General features: G+C 44.7%; 1 protein-coding gene across 8 annotated transcripts in view; it reads left to right on the top strand.

Moving 5' to 3' along the window:
• Positions 1–27,274, top strand: part of HECW1 (HECT, C2 and WW domain containing E3 ubiquitin protein ligase 1) — a 317,934-nt gene that overhangs the window by 287,468 nt on the left and 3,192 nt on the right. For all 8 annotated transcript variants that reach the window (XM_064169530.1, XM_064169529.1, XM_064169533.1 and 5 more), the window contains 5 exons: positions 9,411–9,509; positions 10,945–11,074; positions 15,507–15,653; positions 16,950–17,064; positions 18,184–18,382. In XM_064169530.1, the coding sequence (XP_064025600.1) occupies positions 9,411–9,509; positions 10,945–11,074; positions 15,507–15,653; positions 16,950–17,064; positions 18,184–18,382 (690 nt within the window). The remainder of the gene's footprint in view (positions 1–9,410; positions 9,510–10,944; positions 11,075–15,506; positions 15,654–16,949; positions 17,065–18,183; positions 18,383–27,274) is intronic.

The following is a 27,274-nucleotide window of genomic DNA, read 5'->3' as shown; positions in this document are numbered from 1 at the left end:
TTTGAGCTGAAAAGCATTTCTTTTTGTGTAGCTCTCTCCTTGGGTTACTTTGAAAGTTAAAGGTGTGATGGTTTGGGTGTTTATCCACCACCCCTCCCCCCCACTTTGGAAAATCATCCAGCAGCAGCTCTAGAAATTGAATGAAGCTTTATGCTTACAGCTTAGCACAAGATACAAGCAGGTATTTGCAATCTATACAGCTGTAGACAGAAATAGACAAGGTAAAAAGTAACACAGAAACACAGCAGCCCTCCCAGAAACCTGAGTCCCCAGGAGGGGCTCCCAACCACCCTTCCACCTTCCTCCCACCCCTCTACCTTACCCAAGGCTTTGCCTTACACTCAAGGTAGTTTAGAGGGTCGGCCTGGGGGGTTAGGAAGCAGATGAATTAGTCACACAGATGGCAGGTTAGAGAGAGAGGTTCATCCCCAGAGAGAGAGCAACTCTGTTATCTATGTTTGTGTTCTTGTCCTTATCCATCTCAGCAAGCCTATGAGTGCAGCAGACATCACCACTGTTTCCTTTTCACAGCCTATCATCTAATTCTTCTCACAAAACATTCTAGCTAGCTTCAAACTAGCACAACAGGTTTCGTCTGTCCATTGAAACTAATTCTTCCTTTCAGTATATTACATTACAATGAAGAAAAAGGAAAGATGACAGATTTAAGTCTGATCTGAATCTACTCAAAGGCAGAAGGACAGTTGTGATGGTTTGGCTGTTACCCACCCCCCCACTCTTATGAAATCACCCAGACTAGAATCAGCTGGCTGGGGTTTAAGGAATGAAGCTTTATATTCACAGCTTAGCACAAGATGCAAGCAGATAGTTAAAACATTTACAGCTACAGACAGAAATAGACAAGTTAAAGGTAATACAGAAACACAGCAGCCCTCCCAGAAACCAGTCCCCAGGAGGGGCTCCCAACCACCCTTCCACCTTCTTCCCACACCTCTGCCTTATCCCAGAGTCTGCCTTACGTGCAAGGTGAGTTTGCAGGATCAGCTGAGGGGGGGGGGGGTTAGAAAGCAGAAGGATTAGTTACACAGAAAGCAGGCCAGGGAGAAAAGTACAGACACCAGCTACAACAGAGAGTCACTGCAACTCTGTTATCTATGTTTATGTTCTTGTTCTTATCCATCTCAGCAAGCCTATGAGTGCAGTAGACATCACCACTGTTTCCTTTTCACAGCCTGTCATCTAATTCTTCTCACCAAAATAGTCCAACTAGGCTCAAACTGGCACAACAATGTCAAGTCTGTGGCTTTGCCTAGACTTGGAAGAGGAATATTTTTCAAAATCTCAATAAAATTATGGAAGGTTATAAAAATGTTGAGCTATCCACCCCCTGTGAAAAAAAAATGTATTGACCACAAGAACCCAGAACCATAAATTCAGTATCTTGTGTCTGACTGAAGGAAGCTTTTATGTGGTGACTTAGGATTTCTATTCTGGAAAGCACAGACTAGAAATTGGATTTCATTGTACTGGAAAGAGTCCTAAAGGAAAAGGCAAACGTTTTCTTGGGCTTCAGAAGAGCAACTGCTCCAGGTCTGCTGCTTTCTGTGTGCTCTCAGGAGAGGATGGAAGCTGTCGGTTTGCAGTGGTGTTAAGAAGAGTGGAAGGTGTTGAATGATTTGCATAATGACCTAAACCAGACTGTCAGACAATGCTCAGTATGTTTGAGCTGGAGCACACAGCTGACGAACCTCATCCTGGGAGGCAGGGATCATGAGCTGGATTGCAGCACAGGGCAAACCCAAGTGTATGACTTCTGGACCTGGGGCAGTAAGTCCATGTGGCTCTGCACTGCAGATGACCTGGTTGCAGTCAGCTCAAGGATATCTGTATCATGCTTCATCACTTGGTGTAAACATTCCTGGGTGCTCAGCAGTGAGTTTATGATGAGCAGTCTGTCTTCTGCCTAAATCCCCCAGACAGGCTGGGAAGGATGTGCCTCCTTTGAGTCAGTTATTGTGGCTTCAGTGTTTGCAGTTAGCCATTGAAGGAAAATGTGCAGTCTGAGCTGGTGCTTTCATGGCCCTCTTGTCTGGCTGATGATTACATCTGTGGATTTTCCCTCTGTTGACTACCTTCAACACATGGCAAAGCTATGGAAAGCAGATATAAATCATGCAATGTATAAAACCAATTCATAGCTTTACCAAGTCCTGTCCCCTGTCCTCTACCCCAGCTTTTCAAAAGGGTTTGACTCAGAAATCAAAGTCTCTTGAAAAACATCCTCTTGCTGCTTAGGCAAAAAAACCCCAACCCTTATGCCTCACACTGTGTTGATCCATAAACCATACACTACAGCTGATCACAAAAATCTCTCTCATTTTACAGAAGGTAAGGCAGGAAAAAAAAGTGAGGTAGACTAAACAAGTGAAGTGGACCTCAGGCTCAGAGGACTGGGATTCTGCTGCTCTTTCTACCACTTGTGTTCTGGATAACATTAACTAAGTCTTTTACTTTTGCACTTGAGTTTTCTCACTTGTCAAATGAAATATTGGCACTGCTTTAAGGTCTGCCAGTCAAAAATACAGTCTGGGATCTGGGAATCACAAAATGTAGAGGTTTGTAGCCAGTAGTTCAAACCTCATTCTGCATCTCCTCTGTAGTCATTGGGCAGAACTGGAGAGTTTGCCAGCAGCTTTATATAGCCTGGTGTGTTTTATCTGTTGTAGCAGCAGAAGCTAAACCTGCAAGCAGACTGGTTTCTGACTGTGTTGCCTCTGTCCTGCCATGCTTTCCCAGGTATTCTCCCAGAGGAGAAGGAGTGCATGTTAATGGTCCACGAGGCTGATAGCTCTGCAAGCAGAGACAGCCACTGCAATACTCAGCCACACTCCACCCCTCCTCCAAAACACTGCATTCGTGGAACCTCTTTGTTGTGGGTAAAAGGACACATAGCATGGATCTCTTGTCATAGGCAGACCACCTTCTTTATTAATCTCCTTAACAGTTTAGAGACATAACTTGAAATTGACTCTCCCTTAGTTGTGCCTGGAGTCTCTGGTGCTCAGGCATCCCAAGGCACCAAGGCTGATGTTCCTGCCACAATCTAAGTACCAGGGCTGGATTTGCCCAGTTCTGTGTCTGCAGCAACAACTTCTGACACAGCTCAGCTGATGTGTAGGTAACCAATGCAGCTATCTCGGTGTGGGGCTCACTGATGTGCAAATGCTGCTGTAACTGTGCCTCTGTGTGAGCCTGTACCTGCAGCCACCATGTGCTTAAACTAGGGAGTCCTCCTGAAAATGGCAGTTTGATAGGTCCTGTCAAAGAGAAACCTGAGAGGATGCTATGAATTTCTTTTGTCTCCATTCTCTTTGCCCCTCATTTCTTTTCTGCATAAAGCAGACCAGCCTGCAGCTTTCCTCATCAAGTCATGCTTGGTTTCTTTTCCTCTGTGACACACTCAATGTATCAACCTTTCCTGACAGCTCTTCTGTGCTGGTTGTATCCAGGCTGTAAAGAGGAGGAGAAGCCATTTTCAGTGAAGGTGCTATGTTAGAGACAAGAAAAAGACCTGAAGGATTTGATTAGGTTAAACAAAGAAGCCACAAGATTTGTATTACCTCTTTGTTTTTCAGTTACTGGTAAATTAAGTTTCAGGAATGATCTGAGGTTTGGTTGCTAATTCAGGGTGCATGAGCTCCAGAGATTTAGAAGGACATGGATAGTTCAGTTCCAGCCCATGTAAGTAGCAGCTCTCTTTCTCGTGGTTACTGTTTAGTACTGAGACACAGAAATGTTGTGTTCTATTTGCAGACAGGTCCAGAAAATAGAAGTAGGGCAACTGGAGTGCCAGTTTTGCACTGGCCTTTTACAGCAGAGAACTTATGCACAATTTAGCAATAAACTGAGATGCTGAGTCACACAACTATGTTCATTGTATGGAATTCAGGTGCCCAGCAGAAAAGGAAATCATCTATGGCAAGCTGGCAAGAGAAAGCTGACTCCTGGAGAGAATGACCAGCTGAGGTTGTGAAGCCTAATGGACATTTATTTGTACCAGGTTGCTTTTCTCCCTGAAAATCAAGTTTCATTCTGTTTTGTTTAACCCTTGTTTAGTTTCAGACCTTTGGTGACAGACATTTCATACACTCCTCAAGCCCTTCTATGTGTTGTGTGACAATGTGCAAGCTGGCCGGCTGGACTGTTCCATTTCCCATACACTTCACTATCAGGGCTACTTAAAGGCAAGTGCTTTCTTAAATGAGTGCTGCAATCATCCTTTTAAAGGAGAGCCCACAACCTCTCAGAGTAGCCTGCTCCAGTGCTACTGCACTGGAACAGTAAAGAATAGAATAGCCAGGTTGGAAGAGATCTCCAAGATCATCCAGTCCAACCTAGCATCCAGCCCTATGCAGTCAACCAGACCATGGCACTAAGTGCCTCATCCGGTATTTTCTTCAACACCTCCAGGGATGGCAACTCCACCACCTCCCTGGGCAGCCCATTTAAATGCCAATCACTCTCTCTGTGAACAGCTTCCTCCTAACATCCAGCCCAGACCTCCCCTGGCACAACTTGTAGCCATGTCCCCTTATTCTAGGTCAAATCTCCTCCACTGTGAAAGGTCTGATGGGGTCTCCAGGTGCATCCACCTTCCAAATCTCAGATCTCCCTTAGGAGAGCTGCCAAGGGCAGAAATCCTGTACCACAACGCAGCCTCATTTGTTCAGCTTGTCTTTCAGGTGGCTAAAAGTTCATTTGCATAATTAAATAGACAAAAGATTTCAAACTGATGCAACAAAGAAGGGCTTGGGTTGGAAGGGTTCTTAAAGATCATCTAGCTCCAATCCCCCTGCTATGGGCAGGGCCACCTTCCACTGGCCCAATCCAACCTAGCCTTGAACACCTCCAGGAAGGGGTCATCCACAACCTCCCTGGGCAACCTGTTCCAGAGTCTCACCACCCTCACTGTAAATAATGATTTCTAATCTCCATTCTAAATCTGCCCTCCTCAGGCTTCAAAGAATTCCTATCACTATGTGTGAATCTGCCTCACAGCTGAAAGCAAGTTTTTTGTTAGTCTCATGGAAGGAAAATGACACTTTCAAAAGTGATGTGACCTGTATTTATACTCATCTCTCAGGCTTTTCTTTGAATACTTTCTTCACAAGCTACTGCATCAGGAAGGGCACACTTAAAGCCAGCTGATGTGGTGGAGTGAGAGAAGGTTTGCAAGATTTTCAGCCTTTTTAATCCCATCAGGTACTTTCTCTGCTCAGGATTTGAAGTCTCTCATACCATAGCCAGTTCAGCCTACAAGACACAGCTACCAAAGCACCCCCTGCAGAATAATAGAAGCCATTCTTGCCCTGCACACTTTGATTACAGTTTTGTCGAGATGCATCACTCTTCATCTGACTCTGGGGGAGGACTGTCATATGTGCTTCAGGAGAGTAGATTTAGACTGGATAGTAAATTCGTTACAGTGAGGGTGGTGAGACACTGGAACATGTTGCCTAGGGAAGTTTTGGATGCTCCCTCTCTGGAGGTTTTGAAGGCCAGGTTGGATTGGGTTTTGAGCAGCCTGGTCTAGTGCAGGGTGTCCCTGCCCATGGCAGGAGGGTTGGAACTCTAAGATCCTTCCGACCCAAATCACTCTATGAACCTACGACAAAGTAGAGCTGAGTTTGTTCAACTAGTGAAAAGAGAGCCTTGTAACATAAGGTCATTGTCACAGAATCATAGAATCACAAATCAACCAGGTTGGAAGAGACCTCCAAGATCATCCAATCCAACCTAGCACCCAGCCTTGGCCAATGGGTCTTGCCTTAATACTGCTGCTATATGATAAGGACCAGAGTAAATTAAATTCCCTGCGACTCACCTGCAACTGGACAAAAATGTATTGCTTAGTCACTGCTCCAGTGTATGGATTTGTCTCTCCCTGTGTACACAGACATGCAGTAAGTGTGCAGAGCTCCCCTGAGGGGAATGAGCCTGTTATTTTGCACCAGGCTGTTTCAGCCTCCAGAAGGAAAGGCAGTTACCCATGTAGTGTGGTAAGTCTTGAAAAAGGTTCAGAGAGGAGTGCTGTTAAAAGCTAGAAAGCAGGTGCACACAATGTCCTTTTTCAGTGGATGGATGGTGTCAATAGGCAGGCAAACCAGAGCAGCTCTCCTGCTCATTAATTCTCTCTCTCCTTCCACCATTTCCTGTTCATTAACTCCCTCACATGCTCCCCCCTCTGCCAGAGCACATTACTCAGACTCAATCATTGTCTCTGAACGAAGGGTGTTGAAAGGAAGGGCCAGAGTGAGATCTCAAATTCCCCACTCTCCCAAGCTATCAAATAAGCGTTTTACACTTCCTTGGAATGGTAAACATAAGTCAGGTTTAAGGAAGGTATGTGCCCTCCAGCCAGGATTTACCTTTGTGCTGCTTATTCTGTCAAGAACACTTGGGGTTTTTCTGAAGAGACTGTTTCACCTCTGAATCTCATCCACGCTCTAAATCCTTTGGGAAGAACCAAACACAGAAGTCTGGTTTTGTTTTACCTGGCTTTTGTAAGGAAGGAAGTTTGTTTCTTGTTGCTTTATGGTAAGTTTTGATGTCTTTTAAGTGGGACTGTTATGCCTGGCTGATCATGATGGCAGAGTGATGGACTGTGTGGACATGCACATGGACAATATAGTTGTCCTCTGAGAACAGTAGCAAATGCTTCCCTTTAGACAGATATGCATTGACTTAGCATGGTCCATGTTTCTCCATGACTTACTGGTCCACAGAAGTGTTGCCTACAGTCCCAGGCCCTGTCCAGAATGCCCAAGGGGCCAGAGGATCTTATCTTAAACCACTAATAAGAGAGTCAATCTATGCAGAGACAACAAAGCTACTTGGAGGGGAGGAAGGATTTTGGGGCTGGAAATTCAAATGCTGTGGCCACAAAGCACTGTATTTGCTGAGGTGATCACAGAATCACAGAATTTCTTAGATTGGAGGAGACCTTCAAGATCATTGAGTCCAATCATTAGTTTCACACTGGCCAAGTCCTTGACTAAAATGCCAAGAAAGAGTGCCTGCCAGACAGCTTTTTTTGCATTGACAGGCACTAGGATTGTCAGTGTCTTATTTAATCTCCTTCGTCCAGGCCAGTTAGAACTGGTCTTGTTTCCCTACACAGTACCACTGCAAGGGCTGGAACTGCGAAGCTCCCATCAGGCTCTCAGCTTAAGCCCTGGTGCGTCCTAGAGGGCTGCAAGTGCAAGGCCAGATGCGCAGACCGCACAACATAGAGCTGCTCTGCCCCTATCTGCTTAGGCTGGCCCACTGGACTTTTGTCTCTTCACATGGAAATGCTGCCCATGGCCTTGTGATGGTTTGCTACACTTCTGCCATATGGCATTGGTTCAATTTAGGCTCATCATTAACAGCTATGCTAACATGAACTCACGATCCAGGTGCCACCCTTTCATGTCAGCTTTACATGACTGCCTCAAAACCATGTACAGGTACCAAAGTGTTACAGGCAGCAAGGGGAAAACATCTAAGCAATTTCTTAGTGGAAACCATGTTCTCAAACCATGAGACACTTCTTGGCAATTTACTTTCAGCCTTCTTACAAATGCTTCCTGCTGCCCAGCAAGCACAGCTGAATAGCCATGGGGTGAACACTGTGCTGAGAACACTCACTGCTCATAGAATGTTTGTTCAGCACCCACTCTCCAGATGCAGAGGGGTGGATGAGGGTGGTGAAGAACAGGCCCAGAAAAGCTAACATGCATTATGTAGGTTGCATGGACTTGATCCTGAAGGGGCTGTAAAACTGAGGAAATGCAGGCACAGCGTTTCTGGGGTTGGAGCAGTCTGGCTTCCACTGTGCTTGCATTGTGTCAGCTCCCCCTCTTCTCATTGCTTCTCACTGGAAACATTGCAGTGGAGCACAGGTGAAGCAAAGCAGGCCCTAACTAGACCCAACAGCTGCCTTTTGTAGCTGCTGTGGAAACAGCTGTAAGAGGGTAACATAATCACTCTTCTGTTGCCAGTCAGCTGCATACCATAAGCACCTTTCTGGGACGCAGGGGACCCCGAGGCAGCTCCAGCGGTGATGTAAATGCTAATTGGGCCCACAGCCTGCTATTTTGTGCCCCATTTGACATACTGAGCACTTGTTGTTCTGTCCCATGAGGACGAGGTTGGCTCAAGGGATATTCTGTGCCACTTCTGTTACAATGAGACCTGTGTTCCACTCATGCAGGAGGGGTCTTTGCGCTGGTTCCTGTAGCGGGAGGAATGGTTTCTTGGCTTCTTGATCTTTCTCATCTTTGGTGCAATAAAGCTTCACTAGGATGTCAGTCAGCTCAGGCTTGGAGTGCTCCTATTTGGGATGTTAGTTGTTTGGGTTTTTTAAATTATTATTATTTTCCTTTTTTAACAAATAAGCAAGTGTGAGATGGGTGTTTGGGGTTGTTTTTACAAAAGACAAACTCACCTGGGACGTGCAGGTCTGTATTTTTCTGTCTGAGATTGCTGATTTAAAAGCAGATGTGATGGAAGAACATCTAATTAATCACAGAATGAAAAAAATAGCAGCTGAACACCACAAGTCACCAGTTGTAGTGGGCAGGGCATCATTTGACTGTACTTGAAGCAAAACTAGGACTTGTTACTCTAACAAAACAGAAACAGTCACAAGTAACTAAATACTGCAGATTGCTCAGCATCACCATTGAGGAATTGGTCTGGGAACAACTCAGCTGAGCTTTAGGTATTGATTTTAACGTGCCCTTGGTCACAGCAGTTAACTTACTTTGACTTCAGTTTCCCCTTTAAAAGTCAGCTTTTGGAGTACCTTAAAGCCCCACCTGGGAAAGTGTTGTAACCAATATGAAACTGGGGATACTGATTCAGCAGCTAATCCTTTGCAGCTGTTTTGATAGTATGTTCTCTGCTGAGGTAGTGTCAGGGAATTTCACAGGCTAAATACTGTCTGACATGGTCAGGCTCTATCAGAGAATTCAACTGCAGAGCAGAGAAGGTGAATCATAGAATCACAGAATGTCTTAGATTGGAAGGGACCTACTCCAACCTCCTCACCATGGGCAGGGACACCTCTCCTCTAGACTCAGCTGCTCAAGGCCTCATCTGACCTGGCCTTAGCACTGGAGAGCACTGTAGTATCATGGAATGGTTGAGGTCGAAGGGATCCCAAAGATCATCTAGTTCCATGACAGCCAAGCATATGAGTCCTGCTGGGGGTGAATCAAGCAGAGATCCGTTATTGATCAGAGGTGCAGGGCTTGGTGTTAGATGTGTGCATGGAGAAAAAGAAAGAAACATAAGAAACTAAGTCAGAAACAAACAACAACAAAAAAGAGTTGCTACCTGTGTAAGTTTCTATGCTGAATGTCTTGAGTTATACACTTCATTTGCTGCCTGTTTTTATATCCCAGGTTCAGGTTCAGCGGTCGTATTCTTGGCCTTGCTCTCATTCATCAGTACCTTCTTGATGCTTTCTTCACAAGGCCCTTCTACAAAGCACTACTAAGGCTGTAAGTATCAGTGTGCAACCAGGCACAAACCATGCAGGAACAGTGATCCCTACAGACACCCAGACCCAGCTCAAGGAGTTGCTTTTTGCTCTCTGACCTTCGGTCTGTTTCCGCTGCTGGTTGGTTGGGGTGTGATAGAAAACAGAGACACACTGTGGTTTTCCTTTGCCTTCTCCAACAACTTGTCTTTCACCAATACTAGGTTGATAAAAATGCACAGTAAGTATGATGTTTGGGAACACACATTTGAGAGTACAGACCTACAACTCCAGAGTTTAATACTGATGAAGAGTTACCAGACTTCCAGCTGTGTGGAAGACTGAAAAGCATCTTTGATGGAACAAAACAAGACACTAAAAGAAAATGGAGGGAGGCCATGTTGAGAATAATACACATTTCTCATGTTGCACTGGTGGAGTAAGTTTTCATTCTAAACCACAGCACAGGTTAATGAGGAATGCTAATTGCTAATGTAGATATAAGCAGTGAATATTTCTTGCTGGTCTTCGTCAAGGGTTAGGGCTTGGCTGACCACTAAATATGCGACTGATGCTCTCTTCTACTATGCTTTCTATTAACAAGCAGAAGCTACCAACAATATATAACTTTCAATCTCAAGTTTATAAGGTTAACTTTAATTGCCAATCTGTCCCTCTTTAATTAACAAACATCAGTAAGACAAGGTACATAAAATTTGCAGCCATAAAAAAAAGTCATTAGTAAGTCAGGAGTTCAAGGAAATGGCAGAAGAGCAGAATAAAGCTTAGTTGAAGTAGTTGATCAGTTAAGATTATTCCAAATCAGCAAATATATTTGGCTTAAGAGTCTTTGAAGTTCTCTAACATAACATGTATTTCATTGTTCTTTAAAACTATGAGTATTGCTGGGATGCAAATGCTCATATCTATGTTGTATCTGAGCTAGTCTGCAGATAGCCTAGAGTGCTCCCTTCATCCTTAACTTCCCCTTCAGGAATTGAAACCAGACTGCTCCTAACACTCACCTGCCCTTTCAGCAAACAAGGCCAGCAGAAATTTAGGCTGCCTGGTCTGTCTTTTGTCAGTCTCGTGTGCTCACCTCCAGGATGATAGATCCATGGAAGCAGCCAGGCACAGCATAGTGGGGCACATCCATTCTAGAGGCAGGCATGTCCTCTGAAGTGCAGGACACCCTGAAGATTCACATAAAATCAAGCCCCAGGAGTGCCTTCTGAAAGCCAGTAGTGTGGGCAGCCAAGAGATTTGGCCTTGAGCCCGGCCATGCAAAGCAGACTGTTGGAAAATTGCTTTAAGAGGGGCTTTGATGTTAACAAAATGAAACAAACTTTACATTGGACTTTGGCATAAATCTGTTCTCGTTCTCAGCAGTAAGTTATCCTGCCAGTAGTCATGGGGTCATATATTTAGCTGCATCTCTTTTCTTGCCTTGCCACCAGGCCATGTGACTTAAGTGACTTAGAGTACCTGGATGAAGAGTTCCATCAGAGTTTGCAGTGGATGAAGGATAACAACATCACAGACATCCTGGATCTAACCTTCACAGTGAACGAGGAGGTGTTTGGACAGGTGAGCACAGCTATGCAAAACATCTGAAAGGCAAATGTGAAGCTGACAGAGCTGAGCAGGATGAACAACTTTCTGTCAGAACAGGTCCTTTAGCCTTCCAATAACATTTTCTTCTCCTATTTTCTGTTTCTTTCAAGCCACCTGTTTCAATGCAGGTGTATAATATAAAATACCAGCTCCCCTACAGGCCTATTGAGCCACACACTGATGAGCAGGAGGAATTCTCTGGAGTGCAGCTCTTCTCTCCAGGGTGTAGTTCACACAGATGTGGCATTTGGTGAATGCAAGCAATGTAACTTAAAGCTGATGTGACTGAAAGGTTGGAGTGAGTTAGGATAGAAAAAAAACATTTGGCAGCTGGTGTAAGACGTGGCAGCTCTCACCATTGCTGTGTCTGGTATCACCTTGTTAGATTGTGTCTTACCTTGCACCTATCTAATGACTCTGTCTGAATATGCATTTATTATGCTTTTGGCCTCTCATCTTTACCTTAGACAGTTCTTTAGCTTACTTGATCTGGATGATTATAGACTTAATAGGGCACAAGCCTGGCTTCAGTACAGACTGGCAACTGGAGCAAGTGTTTGCTGTGGGATTCGCTGGCTTGTACTGAAGGCCTTGTGCTCTTTGCTGATGCAACCCATGCTAGATTATAACTGTCACTGAAAAGCCTTGAAGGAATCCAAAGCAATATTCAGACCAAGATTAGGGACCTCCAAGGAGATACTGAGAGAACTAGAAGGGCTGAAGAACCAATCTCACCAAACGTTGCAGAAGGACAATGTATGGAAGCTAATTCCTCTAAGGCATGGACACACAGCATCAAAGGGAGCTAAGAGATGAGGTGCAATGTACAGAGAGTGGTTCTTAGCCCTTGAAAATGAAGCTGCCAGGAGGAGTTTGCACAAAGCATGAGCAGCTCTGCGAGTTCAGGCAGAGTTAAACTAGTTTCTGAGGGGAGAAATTCTGAGCTTGAGAGTATAAGGGCTGCTCAGCTATAGCTTGAATGTAACACATTGCAAGCAAGACTTCAGGGGATGTTTTCAGAAGTTAATTTAGTCTGGCTACAGTACAAGGTCATGAAGGATGATCAAAGTCAAGGGTAGATGAAATGAAAAGGATGAGGCAGAAGAACTTAAGTAAGAAGGAATGGTAACACTGTTATTCCACAGACTGAAATGCAGGGGGGGTTTGTGGGCTTTGAGCTGAGAGTTTGCATGACATCTAACTGACAGTGCAGTGATTTCCCTGGAAGGTACAACTGTAGAAGACTAATACACACAAACAGACAGCAACACACAGGCATACTCACAAAGGCAGATGAGACAAGTTTGTATTTACATTGGACAGCCACAAAGTTGAATGAGTATCTCAGCCTCTATTACCCTGATGGTTCTGAAAGTAACATCTGACATGCTAATTACTCCTTACACTCTCCCAAAAAGAGCTAGACAATGACATAGGAGTCTGTTGTGGAAGACATGAGATGGCTCCAAAGAGAACAGAAAAAAATCACAATCTGTTGTGGATACTGTGATTTGAAAGCAAAAGAACACTGAAAGCCAGAATTTGATGCTGGTTCACATGTTGTCTAGTACTTTCTTTTATACATACTAGACAGCAGCCTTGTGATAGGGGGGGAAAGCTGTTCTTCCTGTGAATTCTGGCTGCCAGCATCCCAGAGTCCCAAGTGAAAGTGAGATTTTCCCCCTTCTGAAATTCACTACATGCTGACAACCAAGTAACGAAGAAATCACAATCACACTTTATGCTCACAGATGGATCCCAGCTGGAAATTCTCATGTACCAAGGGTATCTGACCACTTAAATGCCATCTGAGCATTGCTTTGCTGGATACCTGTACAAGTGTAAATCACAGTGGGAGCTCTGCTAATATTTGGGAAGCTGGATTTCTGGGGCTGGGTAAGGGAAACAAGATACAGTGGCTCTTTGACAAGTTGTGTTACAACTCTTTTGTCCTGCTTCCACAAGGACTTTACTTTGGGCCATTCACTACTTCTTTCAGTTTTCCCTTCTTGTCAGATCTCTGACATGTATTTAGTGTCAAGGCCTTTTGGGACAAATCCTCATTCTTGGTACCTTTTCTATTAGAATTCAGTACTGAGGTGTTCTACCCTTCTTGCACACTGGAACCTAAAGCACCACTGTAGGAGCAAAGAAATGATGTCAGACAAAGCACTACACATTTTTACTGGTGGGACTGGGTGCCAGTTTGAGAATTTCACTTCTGAGACAGAGGTGTCAGTTGCTTGTGACCCTAAAGACTTTCTCATACCTGCATCCAGTGGGAATTGTTCTTCCAGGGCTGTCTCCAAGCTCTGTGTGTGGATATAGCCTGTCTCTGAGCCATGGCAATTGCTCCAGTAGATAAAAGGAATGGGCTGGGTGGATTGAAAGATTTTCTTGCTTCTACAAAACTGTATTCTGAATTCTAGCTCACAACTGTGGTTAAAGTCTCTGTGGGCAAGAAAGAAAAAACAGGGATGGATTGTTACTGATTGCCTGCCCCCAGTTCTAGATGGGATCATAGTATGCAGAGGGTTGTGGAAGGGACCTCTAAAGCTCATCTAGTCCAACACCCCTGCAGTAAGCAGGGATATCCTCAGCTTAAATCAGGTTGCTCAGAGTCCCATCAAGCCTGACCTTCAATGTCTCTGGGGATGTGACATTTGCCACCTCCCTGGGCACCCTGTTCCAGCGTTCTGCCACCCTCATAGTAAAGTTTCTTCCTCATGTCCAATCTAAATCTACCCCTCTCTAGTTTAAAACTGTTCCCCTTGCCCTATCACTGCAAGCCCTTGCAAAAAGTCCCTCCTCAGCTAACTTGTAGCCTCCTTCAGGTACTGGAAGGCCCCTGTAAGGTCTCCCTGGCGCCTTCTATTCTCCAGGCTCCCCAGCTCTCTTAGCCTGTCTTCACAGAAGAGATGCCTCTCTATCATAACTAATACTAACAACTACTTGTATTCAAAATTATATGGATAATGAGGAGCTGAAAAACTCTCCAGCACCTCTGGGTGTTGGTGGGAAGTCTTGCAGGAGATTTAGGATGCCTGGACTTACACCATGCTGAAAGGCAGACAACATTTACCCTTTGCTTTTGACAAATGTATCTTAATGCTGCACAGTCTTGAACAACTCAGGATTGGCAGCTGGGCCTGAGTCTGACCCTCTGGTCAGTGCCAGTGTTGCTTGGGAAATGGTGGTGCAGTGATTTACACTTGGAAATTTGTCCTGAACCAACTACGAATTCCTAACTCGTCACACCCAACCTTACTTGTTCTTGCTGTTTCTCAACAAAGCAACAGATTAGGTGACTCATTCACTGCTTCAGTAATCCATAATGTTACAACAGTTTGTCCCTCAAGCAAAATGACCTAAATACTGTAGGTGCTGTGTGCTGTCTGTTGGGCTAATAAATAGATGATATAAATAATACAAATAATTCACATGTACATGCAGCTTGTTTGCTATCTGTGCTAGACATCACTGCTACAGCAGCAGCAAACTGAAGAGGAGAGCAAAACATTCTTCCTTTTAAATCCATAAAACTGGATGTGCAAATAATTGCAAGACAAATATTATTTTCTCTCAGATGTGAGAAGCAGCCATGTGCTTGCTGGGAAGGGTCTGGATTAATTCCTTAAATCCCCTCTATGTCTTAAGCCTCAGTAACCCAAGCCAACTCAACTGACCATTATAATGCAATGAAATGCTGTAGCTCTTGGTTTGGAAAATAGAAGTTATTTACAGTACCAGCACCTCTAGGGTTTGAATGGCTGATACAAAGCTGAATCCCACGGGGACTCTGTTTGGCATGTGTGCAGGCTGCTATAGAGGTCTTGCTTAGGAAGGGTACTGGGACTATTCATTTTGGACTAACTTCTTTGGTTATTGCCATTTCTGAGTAAAGACTTGTATTAGCACTTGGGGAAGAGTAACACTGCCTAAAAGACAAGGAGATACCCTTCCCATTTTGTGGAACAGTCTGCCTACCCCAGTGCTGCCATTGCCTCTCCATCCTGTTGTTTCCCAGATTGGTGCTTGCGTAATCCACAGTCAGTAGCAAGCTGGTGTGATTGCCAGGCCCTCAGCAGCATCTAGGAGGAAAAAGGAGAGAAGAAGGATGAAAAGATGGGCCAGAGTGGCACATTGTACATGGTTTACAAATGACTTTTTCCAAATCAGTCCTTGCTGGCACAATGTGGAGTAACCTAAAGGTCAGTCCAGCTTCAGCTGGGGATAAAGCACTCTTTTCCTGGGGACATCCCTCTTATCCTTTTTGTTTTCTCTTGAAATGGATAGGAGGCCAGAAGCAGAAACATGGCTGGTTTTCACTTTGATTTTCAAAGTACCACTGAAAACACAATGTGATCCCTGCATGCATACACTACTATTTATTTCTGTTCCATAGGTGACAGAGAGAGAGTTGAAATCTGGAGGGGCAAATACAGCAGTGACAGAAAAGAACAAAAAGGAGTACATTGAGAGAATGGTTAAGTGGCGAGTGGAACGAGGAGTGGTTCAGCAAACAGAGGCTCTGGTCCGTGGCTTCTACGAAGTAAGTAAGGAAACAGTGCTCCCTGCCTGAATGACAGGGCCCTGTGGTTAAACTGTGCTTCATCAGTTCTCTAGGAATTAGATGAACAGCCACAGATAGCAAGCAGCTGGAGAGCTTGGATCTGTAGAGACAGGGACCTTGGCTATGACATATTTAGCATGAAGGGAGGAGGGATAAAACATGAGGATGAAGGGTGAAGAAGGATGCTGCTCTCCACTCACACAGGAGGAGAAGCAGGTGTTTGCCAATTTTGTTTTACCCTGCTGTGACTGAAAAGAAGAGTTGTACACCTGAGTGAGGAGCTGGTGTGACACACTGTTATCCTTAAGGCCTCATTCCAGTGAAGCTGGTTGTAAGAGGCAGTCAGTTATCATCTTGCTGGTATTCATGTGTGCTGCTCCCTTGTTGCCCTAGGATTTTGCTAATTTATCTTTGCTGAAAACCTGAATCTGAGAACGTTCTTCTGGCAGAGCTGCTACAAGGACTGCCAAAGACAGGATGAAAACCTCCACCACTGTTGACCAAGTCCTGTAGTCACCTCTTCTCACCCCTTACTAACTGCATTCAATCCTGGCTCTTGCCTTGGCAGCCGTGGAAGTCAAGGGCTGCCTCGCAGAGGGAAGTGGGAAGAATGGCAACCCTGGAAAATGAAACAGCAGATAATGGGCAAGCAAAATAATACTGATAACTCTGAGCAGTTGTGCACTGACAGTTACTGAGGTGGAAGCCAGTGAGTGTGGCTTTGTAGCTGAAAGGACTTGGTCAACCTTTGCCTGGTGAAAGGGTCTGGCTGACCAGGCTCCATACAGTTTACTGCAGTGTGCATGTGCATTCACTAGCTTTCTCTCCCTGTGGATATTGCAGGATGTTAAAGTTTTTGGGTTTAGGTAATGGAGAACATGAACCTCAACTGCATCTTCAGTGGATGAAAACCTTGAAGGCACTCCTACACAACTGTAACCAAATTCCAGCGCAAAGCCAATAACAGTTTGTCTGTATTAAAACCCCAGTCTTGTCAAAATTACTTTGCCACAGTGAAGAATGATCTGCACAGACTATGTCCTGTCACTTGCAGTGTTTCATTTTGGTCAAATCTCATGTGTCATCCTTATCTGCAGCTCAAAACATCAGCAAACTCCCTAAAGAAGAGCACAGACTCATCAGCAGAGCAGTGAAGTTAGCTGTCAGCATGCAAGCTTTGCTAGAAAAAAAGAGCTGGCCAACAGAGCCATTTGGAGATGCTGCATCTGCTTTATTTCCACTCTGAAACTTCTTACAAGTGTTTTTGTGTTCCAGGTTGTAGACTCCAGACTTGTCTCTGTTTTTGATGCCAGAGAACTGGAGCTGGTTATAGCTGGTACTGCAGAAATAGATCTCAATGACTGGCGTAACAACACAGAATATCGTGGAGGTAAACTGCCCGCTGATGCTTACTATCTTGACTGTTTTCAGTCCAAGACGTGTGAAGCAAGGTCTCATGTTTGGGTCAACAGATGCACTAATGCTGAAATTGCTTCTGCTCCTTCTGTCCAGATTTTACCCACTCACTTCCTAACTTAACAGGAGTTTTGGCTGGTAAAGACTAAAAATGATTTGCAGTATTAGACCCAGAAGCTACTTGCTCAGATGACTCTGAATGAACTCCTGACTTCACTAAAAGTAGTACCACAGATCCCCTTGGCTTCAGCTGAATTCAACAGATGAATTTGAGAGTGCCCAATTACACCTGAATGACACACAGATCTTGCTTCCCTATACCCTCAGCCTAAACTCTCTCAAACTGGACTTTTTTCTCTTCTTCTCTAGTGCTTGGCCTGGTTTTGCTTTAAACACTGAGTATGATTTATCCAGGCTGTCTTGGATAAATGTGAAATCTACCACTCCTGCATTTGCAGAAGGAAAATCCTTGAGGTTCACAAACTCTCCCCTAAAATACAAGGTTTAAGTCTTTGCTGCTCACTTCCCAGCCTTTGTGTTGTCCTGAATACGTGGCTTACCCCAAGCAGATGCTCCCCAAAGCCGTTCTCCCTTCCTCTGTGTAGCTATTGAAGCAGCCTCAGCCTGGGTTATGCTGGCTTTTGCTAGCACAAACCAAGGCACAGAGCCCCTCAGGCGGGAAGCTTGCCAGAGAAGGACTTGCAGCAGCTACTCCTCTCCGTATGTCAAACACTACTGCAGTCCAAAAGAGAATTTCTTTGGGAACTAGAAATTGTAGAGTCATCAGGACTCATGCTGTGTGGCACAGTGCAATTAGTCTTGTGGATCTCACGCAGGTAACTCCAGCTCTTGCCAAGGGATTTGTGAGAGGCCACTGTGCTCCAAATAGATTTGAGTTTCAGTGCTTCAAATGAGTTAGCAATGTTACAGCGTCCACAGCCAGGACAAGATGTGGGGTGGGACCTACCACTCATTGACAGCAAGGTATGTTGTTAGGGCAGGATCTTTTCAGTAGGAGATCTGCTGCCCCACGCTAGTGGGAACCTATTTCAGTATCAGAAAGGGTGATGCTAATTTGTCCTTCTTGCTTTAGGTTACCATGATGGACACATAGTCATACGGTGGTTCTGGGCAGCAGTGGAGAGGTTTAACAACGAGCAGAGGCTGCGGCTGTTGCAGTTTGTCACTGGGACATCAAGCGTGCCCTACGAGGGCTTTGCAGCTCTCCGGGGGAGCAATGGGCTGCGGCGCTTCTGTATAGAGAAATGGGGGAAGATCACCTCCCTCCCGAGGTATGGCTACTTGCATACAAAACCAGAGTGCTGTCAGAGGGGTGGGCCTGCTGCCTTTTGCACCTCTTTGCCAGTGAGAAGTAACAAACACAGTAAGGCATCTCAAGACAGCAAGGAAACAATTACCAGTTTGTTCTCTAATTACATTCAACAAAAAGTGTTTTCTTTTGCTGCCTCTTTGATGTGCATGCTCAGTTTAAACTACATTGAATCCTGAGAAATGGTTAAGATAAAGATTTCCATAAGACCAAACCTAGTTCTCTTATTTTGATTCTGGAACAGATCCAGATCAGCAGGAGACTGTCAGGTGATTTTGTTTCCCCTGTTTCCAAAATACTATTAAAAAATCCTTTGTGAGTTTACAGAGCCATGAAAGCCAGAATCCACCCCTGAGTTTTGGCCAGGGACCTGAGTGTAAGCCCTTCATTTGCTCTGATGGTTCCACTTTCTCATCAGAAAGAAGCTCAGTGAAGGGACATCAAACCATGTGATGATAATATTCAATTGAGTAATACCTAGCTGAGTTGAGTCAGCCAGCTAGGAGCAAATGAGCTGTGTCATATAGAGTCAACAGACTTCACGGTGCTTCCCAAAGGAGAGGTCATCTTCCTTTTCAGAGCAAAGGGACTGGGGCACAGGGATGGTCTGACATGCCTAAGGCCACCCAAAAGAGCCATGGCACTGGCAGCTTTGAGTTGTGCTCCAGCCCTTGATCCATGACCAGCACTCATCCTTCCTCACTGAAGTGTGTCACCTTTTCTTGCATGTCCTTCCAGCTGCCTGAGGCTCTATCCCCATTGTGATTGCAGAGCACTTTTCATGGCCGCATCTCAGCGCTCCTGAGATGTTTTTGCTGTGTGACCTTGTTTCATAACATGTGCCCTTCAAAGGATGCTTTCTTCTGGCTCTCTTCATTTGCTTTCAGCTGCAGTCCAAAGGAAGGTACTTTAATGGCAAAGAGCAAAAATCTCTTTCTCCAGACCTTGCAGATATACTCAGACAGTCAATTAACAATGGGGGCTGGTCCAGTGTTCTACTTCCTTGACATCCATATTGTTTACCCAAAAGCATACTATAAAACAAGGACTTGAGCAGACCTCCAGAGACCTCTGGAGAGAGAGAGTTCAGATATGGTCACTCCCTTAGTCAGACATTCAGAGCTGACATCTTACATCCTGTAAAGTCAGCCAAGGAGAAGTGTTTTAAGGCGCAGTGCATCTCACCTGAACATAGGCTTTAAAACAGCACCAATAAATCACACCTGGTACATTCTGACTTACATCCATCAACTGTAAAGACTCTGCAGAGACTATGTGGAGAACTAGAGACTGTGTGAAAGCTGGGAGTAGGCACTCAGATTTACAAGCAGATGAATGCATGTAAGGTCAGTAAGTTCATTTAAGCCCTCTGAGCTTCAGCCAGCAAAGTGAGAAGAATGTCTCTAGCAACAAGTGAAAGGACAAGAGAAAATGGCCTCAAGTTTCACCGGGGAGGGTTATATTGGATGTTAGAAGAAACATCTTTACTGAAAGGATTCCCAAAGACTGACACAGGCTCCCCAGGGAGGTGCTTGAATCCTCATCCATGGAGCTGTTTCAAAGAGGCAGAGATGTGGTGCTGAGGGACGTGGTTTAGCACCAGCCTTAGGCAGAGCTAGAGAATAGCTGGACTGGATGATCTTAAAGGTTTTTTCCAATTGAAAGGATTCTATGATTCTAAGAGAGCTACAGTTTGCTATGTGTGGGCCAGATCCTCCTTGTGCAGCCTGTGTATAGTCTGGTTTCAGAGCTGACCAAGGGGCTGTAGACAGGCAGCAACTGGAAGTCAGAGTCTTGTGCAGCGTTTCTGCAGAGCTCCCTTTGAACTCCTTACTGGATGGAAAGGGGTGAGAGGGGAGGGTGGACCTTGATGCAGTGCACCGAAAATGCCCTGGGCTGACCCATCAAGTTCTGAAAAGGTAATTGGCCTCTTTCTGCTCTGCTTAACTTTCTTTGTAAACCTAGGCATCACTTCTGACCCAGATTCAGTTAGCCCCGAGATACTTCCATTAACAACCTGATGTTTGCCTGCTGATCAGGGAACTTGTGGCCCTCCCCCGCAAGAGGCCTCTTTTCCAGGTGAAAGTTGTTAGCACTTTTTAAAAGCCTTAAAGCTCTGCATTCATTTGGGCCAGGGGAAAGAGAAACACTTGCTCATGGGGAACAAACACAGCTTGATCAGAGTGAATTATTACCTGCATTTTCATAAAATTATGGGGTGCTGCCAAGTATACACAGTGCTAAGAAATACATAAAAGACACAGGCTCAACCTGCAGGCTCCCTAAATCTTTAGTTAAGCAATTAAAGAAATGTTACTTTAAACTCTTTTTTACATGTTTGATTGTGGATTGCTCATGTTTATTTAGATATACTCACGTATTTAGTTAGATTTAGAGGCTTTTAAAAAGTCATGTGTCATATCCTGTAGGCCTTTTTGGCCCTCCTGATGTAAGGGAAGTGTAACTAACTTTAGCTGTTTAAAAGAAGCCACTACAAACTCCCTCCTTCAGCAATGCCTCCAGTTTCACAGTGAGAGTTACCCTTGCTCCACATTTCCAAAGTCCCAGGTGAAAAACAACCAAAAAAGCAGCTTTCTTATGTCTTAGCAACCATCAGATGTAGTCATTTATGTGCTTAGGTATGGATTGCACCTCTTAATTACCGGCCCTAATTCTTAGACCCTGTCCCAGTACGTGCAATGTTGTGAGAGGTGTTAGGGAAGCTTGCACATGACTTTCCTGACATCCAGGTAGATAGTATGTCACTGGAGATGCATTAGTCTGGCTGTTGGGTTTTCAGCTGCTTGTTGAAAGTGATCAGCATAATTTTTAGTTCTGTCAGGAGAGTCCAGGACTCCTTCCATATTCTCTCACTCCTGCCCCAGATGGCTGAAGTAGTTAGGTGACTCTCCCTCACACCTGTCCTTATAGTCTGATGCTGGAGCATGCACCAGCCACTTGCTACAAGTGAGCAAAGCTGTGGTGGAACCTGAACCAGCTGTGCTTTTGTACCTGCCTCAGCAGTGTGGCACTCTGCAAAGAAGCATAGTATCTAAAATGCAACCATTTGCAGAGAATAAGCACTAACATGTAATGCCTAGAGTGCTTCTTGAGAGCAGTGAGGATGAGTGAGGCTGAGAATCCAGTAGCTTCATTCTCAACTGGTGAGGTTGTTCATCCAGTTCCCTATATGAACAGGGTAATGGTGGGCACTGTCTTTGTTCACCTAAGACAATTAAGAGTCAGATTACACCAGTGCCTTGTTTCTGGAGTGTGCTGCATTTACTTTGAGAACTCATGCTTTAGGAAGTCCAAGTCCTGTACAGCTCAAGAGATGCTGCTCTAATCCCAAAGAGACTGCCAGATTTACCACCCATCTCTCAATGTAAATCTGCACCTTAACCATAACAGGTTCAACCACTTGTTCATCAAGGTTGAATTGAGTTTTACTCTAATATGCAAAGCTTTCTCCCAGAATGAAAGAGTTACATATTTTACTTCCTGAAACTGCTTGCCTGAGGAGGGAATGTATGGAGAATTCTTCCAGCTCGAGCCTCTTCAGAAGCAGGAAGTCTCTCTTCACCTTTCCTAGGTCATGCAGATATTTAATACACAACCAGTTTAGCAGTAGTTCCACAAGAACTTACTCCAACATTACTGAACAGGCACTGGCTTTCTAGCTGGAATAGCACACTTCGCCTGTTACCATGGGAGCGGAACTCCTGTCCCAAAACAAGCCCATGCAAAGAGCTGGAAGTGTTTGTTACTACAGCTATGGGAGTCACCAGTTCCTTTTCTTAATTCTTTACCTGGCACTCTGTTCAGTGCCTAAAATGCCACTGCCTCACCTTCTAGTTGTGCTACTCACCTGCCCACCACTCCAAGGTTATTTCTGTTGGAGTATCAATTAAGTAAGGACCTCAGATTGTATCCCAGTGATTCAAATAATCACATTTGACACAATGAGGTCACTTTCCCCAGCAGTGCTGAGCTGCAACTACCTTTTCACCAAACGAGATTTCCATTCAGCAGAGTACTATTAGTGATTGCCACCATACTGTCTGTGGGTTATGTATGACAAAAATTGCCACTGCTAGTAAATATCCCATCTGGTTTATGCTAACTCTATCCCTGTTAGATAACCAAGTATTTAACCACCCCAGAATCCTATCCAGTAATTAAAAAACAATAATTCTGTGTGATTACAAAGAACTTTGTTCTCATTTCCTTCTTTCCCAGTGATCTGAGTGTGTGTGATTTGCTGTCTTTTGCCTCTCTTTTCTCACTGCCATCTTCAGATCTGCATTCTTCTTAACCCACGGTTCCCAGACTGCACACAAGTGTTCCTTCTTACAAACAAAAGGAATAAAAGTTGGTATCTGTGGGTCCTGAGGTTGATCAAAGAGTTTGTAGGTTCATCTAAAGAAAGCAAGGTGAAAAAGGAGAAATGCCTGGTTTCTGCCTGACAGGTATGGTTAGGTTAGAAGGCAAGTCTTATTTTAGTTGATGGGTTCAAGCTATAAATAAGGTAGGATTTGGATTCCCATCATTATGGGGATTAAAGGAAGTGACAAAGAAAAGAAGAATGCAGAAATCTTAAAGGCTTATAGTCATAATTTTTGGAAAGAATTATTTAAATAAAATAGAACAGCACTGTGAACAGTGAGGAAGATCAAAGGTTCAGACTTTGAGCAGTAAAATCAGACTGCCAGGAAGGATGAAATTTTAAGTGGTCTGCTTACTGCTTTACTTACTGGAGGATGAGGATACATGGGAGTTAGAGTTGGTTTACATGAGTGTATCTTGCATTTTCTTCTACAGAAGCCAGAATCCCTTCCAGAAACACTCTTGCCAATCTAATTCTTATTCCAGACCTCTCACTCTGTGAACACCCTCTCAGATGTCAGCAGGTTTATGTGGTAGGAGGCTTAATCAAGGGGAGAAAGACTTTTCTCATTGCTACAACTATTTCTTGCACTGCTGATGTAATGTTTTCACTCAATAGGTGCAGCAACCCTCCCCTCTCACTGGTATCAGTAGTAGGAAATCAACACTGCTAAGAAAGAATTTTACCCCTTCAGAAAGTAAGGCACAAAGTTAGAATCATTTCAATTGGAAAAGACCTTTAAGATCATCAAGTCCAACCAGTGGCTGGTTGCTAAATCATATCCCTCATCACTGCATCTCTTTGAAACATCTTCTTCCCTGCAGAGCCTGTGACAGTCTTTGAGAAGCCTTTCAGTGAAGAAGTTTCTTCTAATACTGAACTTAAACCTACCCTGGTGCAATTTGAGGTCATTTCCTCTCATCACATCACTTGTTACTAGGGAGAAGAGACCAAGGCCAACCTCATTGCAACCTCCTTTCAGGGTGTTGCAGAGGGCAATGAGGTCTCCTCTGAACAACCCCCAGTTCCCTCAGCTCTTTTCACCAGACCTGTTCTCCAGACTGTTCACCAACTTTTTGCCCTTCTCTGGACCTGCTTCAGCACCAAAATGTCCTTGTAGTGAGGGGCCCAAATCTGAACCCAATACTCAAGGTGTAGCATCACCAGTGTACAGGGGACAGAGTGGAGGCTGAGTTACTTGTCTTTAACCTGATTGGGAAATTAAAGGTCTCAGCTTTATGTCACAAGAGGCAAAGGTGCTATGTGCAGCAGTACTGAGGAGAGAGGGGACACTGGATGAGAAGGTGTCCCAGTCAGCCCTCTCTCTGTGTTGAGGTGAGGCAGAATATATTGTTCAGTTACAGACCTAGACACCATCTCTGCCCTTGCAGCAAGGATGCAATTAGACCTGTTGTTGAATGTATACCAGGCTATCTTCCATATAATTCTCACAGACACAGAATGTTAGAGGTTGGAAGGGATCTCAGAAGATAATCCAGTCCAACCTCACTGCCAGGGCAGGATCACCTAGAGAAGGTCACACAGAAATATATCCAGGCAGGTTTCGAATGTCTTCAGAGAAGGAGACTCCACAATCCTCCTGGGCAGCCTGCTCCAGTGCTCTGTCACCTTCACAATGAAAAAGTTTCTCCTTATGTTCACATGGAACCTCCTATGCTCCAGGTTGCACCAACTACCTCTTTTCCTGTCATTGGGCATCTCTGAAAAGAGCCTGGCTCTGTCCTCATGACACTCACCCCTCACATATCTGAGTGTCTGAGACATGAATTATGTCACCCTTCAGTCTCCTCCAGGCTAATGAGACCCAGCTCACTCAGGGTTTCCTCACAAGGAGATGTACAAATTATCTTGTAATGTCAAGTGGACTCTCTGGCATCATCAGAGCTGTGGTAGATCCCCATTTCCCAGACAGAATTTTAACTCAGCTTTTCCTTCAGCATTGCATTGTGTTTAGCACCTTACACAGGGAGAAGCATAAACCTAACCTACACTGGACTCCTGAATATTTGCTTTTGCTTTTGATTTGCTGATGTTTTTTAGAGGGAAAGAATTTTTCCCTATAAAGTTGATGGACTGGAGAGCATTGCTTGGCAAAATGCTTCATTGTTTTGGGAAGTGTTAACTTTTCCTTCCTCACAATAAATTTTATGAGACCTTCTATGGATTCTGTCAACCTCAGGGTAGCAAAAGGAATTGAACTCTTTTCTGAGTTTGACTAGGTCAAGGCTGTTTCATAAGCAGTATGAATGAGATGGATAACAATAACACAAGATCAGTGTCTGCAAGAAAGTAAACACCAGGATCAGTGGCTTTGGATACATCTGCACCACACAATAGGATGCCTGACAGCATGTTTGAGATGCTGTGGTCTCACAAGTGCCATGTCAAGTACTTTAGAGAGATACTACTTTAGGTTTAGCAAAGTTCTATAGCAGAGTCTGCACCTGAGCTGCTGTGACTGTGCTGTGTCCAGTTCCAAAGCCAGGCAGCCAAGGTCCTCAAGCCCAGCTGTCTCTCCCTGAATGGTGCTGTCCTACCTATGATAAACATGTTCTGAATGGACTGCAAGAATCCTTCAGTTAATTAACTCCCAGTGGTTGATATGGATTGGCAATGGATTGTAGAAACGAGTTGGGCTGCCAAGGATTGCTGAGATAAACAATCAACAGTGCAGGGCTGCTCACGGGTAATACACATGAACTGCCACGTTTCATTCCAAGAGATGCCTCAAACAATGGCTTAATTAATGCTCCTTTTTCACCAACTCACATGTTCCCAGCACATTTCCACGCATTCTGTGTGCTTTGTGTGCTCTCTGAGAGTGACCAGCTAACAAATCTTCATTCAGAAAGGGGCAAAAAGGATGGTAGGAGCTTTGCTAATTGAAATTCTGTGATGCGGTGAAGATTACGTGCCTCTGGCTATTTCAGTTCCCTGATTGCTTTCAGTCATTCTCCACTGGTGCTTGGTAAAACTCTCCCTTGAATCTGCAAATCTCAGGCCAACCCATCTAACCAGCATCATGCTTTTCTCACTTTGTGGGTGGCCTAAGAGATGACTAGCACTTTTTAACGTTTCTCCAAGATAGCTCTTCTGCTTCAGTTTTGAAAGAGTAACATTAAATTAAAGTATGAGATAGAAAAGCTAATAGTGAGGACAAAAAACCCACTTCAGAGTTGTAAACATTCTGGAGGCCAGAAGCTTAGACGTTGTTAGCTATTGAGGCTGCACTTCCTTCTGCGGGGTTTTGACAGTTCACATTTCTCAGAGGGAGCAAGAGGAAACAAATATTTCTAGCATCATGCAGAACTCCAGCTTGAGTGGGGAAAATGTCTGTATGTCTTCCTCTTGGTTTGTGGAATGAGCTCTACAGTTTTTTAGTCAGTCAAAATGGATGAGCCTTTGGACAGGGACTGTTTCTTTGCTCAGCATTTGTATAGCACTTCTCTCAGTGAAGCGCAAGCTACATCTGGGTCTAATTGCTGCTACCAGAAAAGCTGGAGCAAGTTGGAGGTATGCATGCAGGTATCCCTGTCTGCTTTTGAGGGTGCTGCCAACTGGGGGTAAATACAATGATAGAACTGGAGGAAAACAGAGTCATCAAGTTGTCAGCCTGCTCTACACAAAGTAGTTTGCTTTTGCCTTGGCTGTTCAAATAAATAACATTTACAGGGCAGACTTGCAGCAGATGGCCAACAGCTGACTTAGAGGAACATTTGCAGCAACCTTCATTCTGCAGCTATCAGATCCCTGACTGGTCTTCTACCAGGCAGCCCTGCCTTGCTGCAAACACCCATCGAGCCCGTTTCCTGTCAGGAGGGGAATTGAGGAAGGTAGGCTAGAGCTAGGAGTAAAAGCAGCAGCCCAGCTGAAGTGCATGTACACTAATGCACGCAGTATGGGTAACAAACAAGAGGAGCTGGAAGCTCTGGTGCTGGAGGGAAACTATGATATTGTCGCCATCACTGAAACATGGTGGGATGGCTCACATGATTGGTGTGCTGTAATCAATGGCTACAGACTCTTCAGGAGAGACAGGCAAGGGAGAAAGGGCGGGGGAGTGGCTCTGTATATTAGGGATGCTCTGGATGTCATGGAGGTAGAAATCAGGGATGATCAAGTTGAGTCATTATGGGTGAGACTTAAGGCGAAGGCCAACAAGGCTGATATCCTGGTTGGAGTCTGTTACAGACCACCCAACCAGGAAGAAGAGGTTGATTTATTACTCTTTAAGCAACTGGAGGCTGCCTCAAGATCACCTGCCCTTGTTCTGGTGGGCGACTTTAACCTACCAGACATCTGCTGGGACTTAAACACTGCAGAGAAGAAGCAGTCTAGAAGGTTTCTGCAATGTGTGGAAGACAACTTCCTATCCCAGCTGTTACGTGAGCCTACCAGGGGGGCAGCCCTGCTTGACCTGCTGCTCACAAATAGAGAGGGGCTGGT

The sequence above is a fragment of the Pogoniulus pusillus genome, chromosome 32 (assembly GCF_015220805.1).
Source record: "Pogoniulus pusillus isolate bPogPus1 chromosome 32, bPogPus1.pri, whole genome shotgun sequence".
NCBI classification, from domain to species: domain Eukaryota; kingdom Metazoa; phylum Chordata; class Aves; order Piciformes; family Lybiidae; genus Pogoniulus; species Pogoniulus pusillus.
Note: the sequence above shows the minus strand (reverse complement) of the source record. Positions and strands in the feature narration are given on the sequence as shown.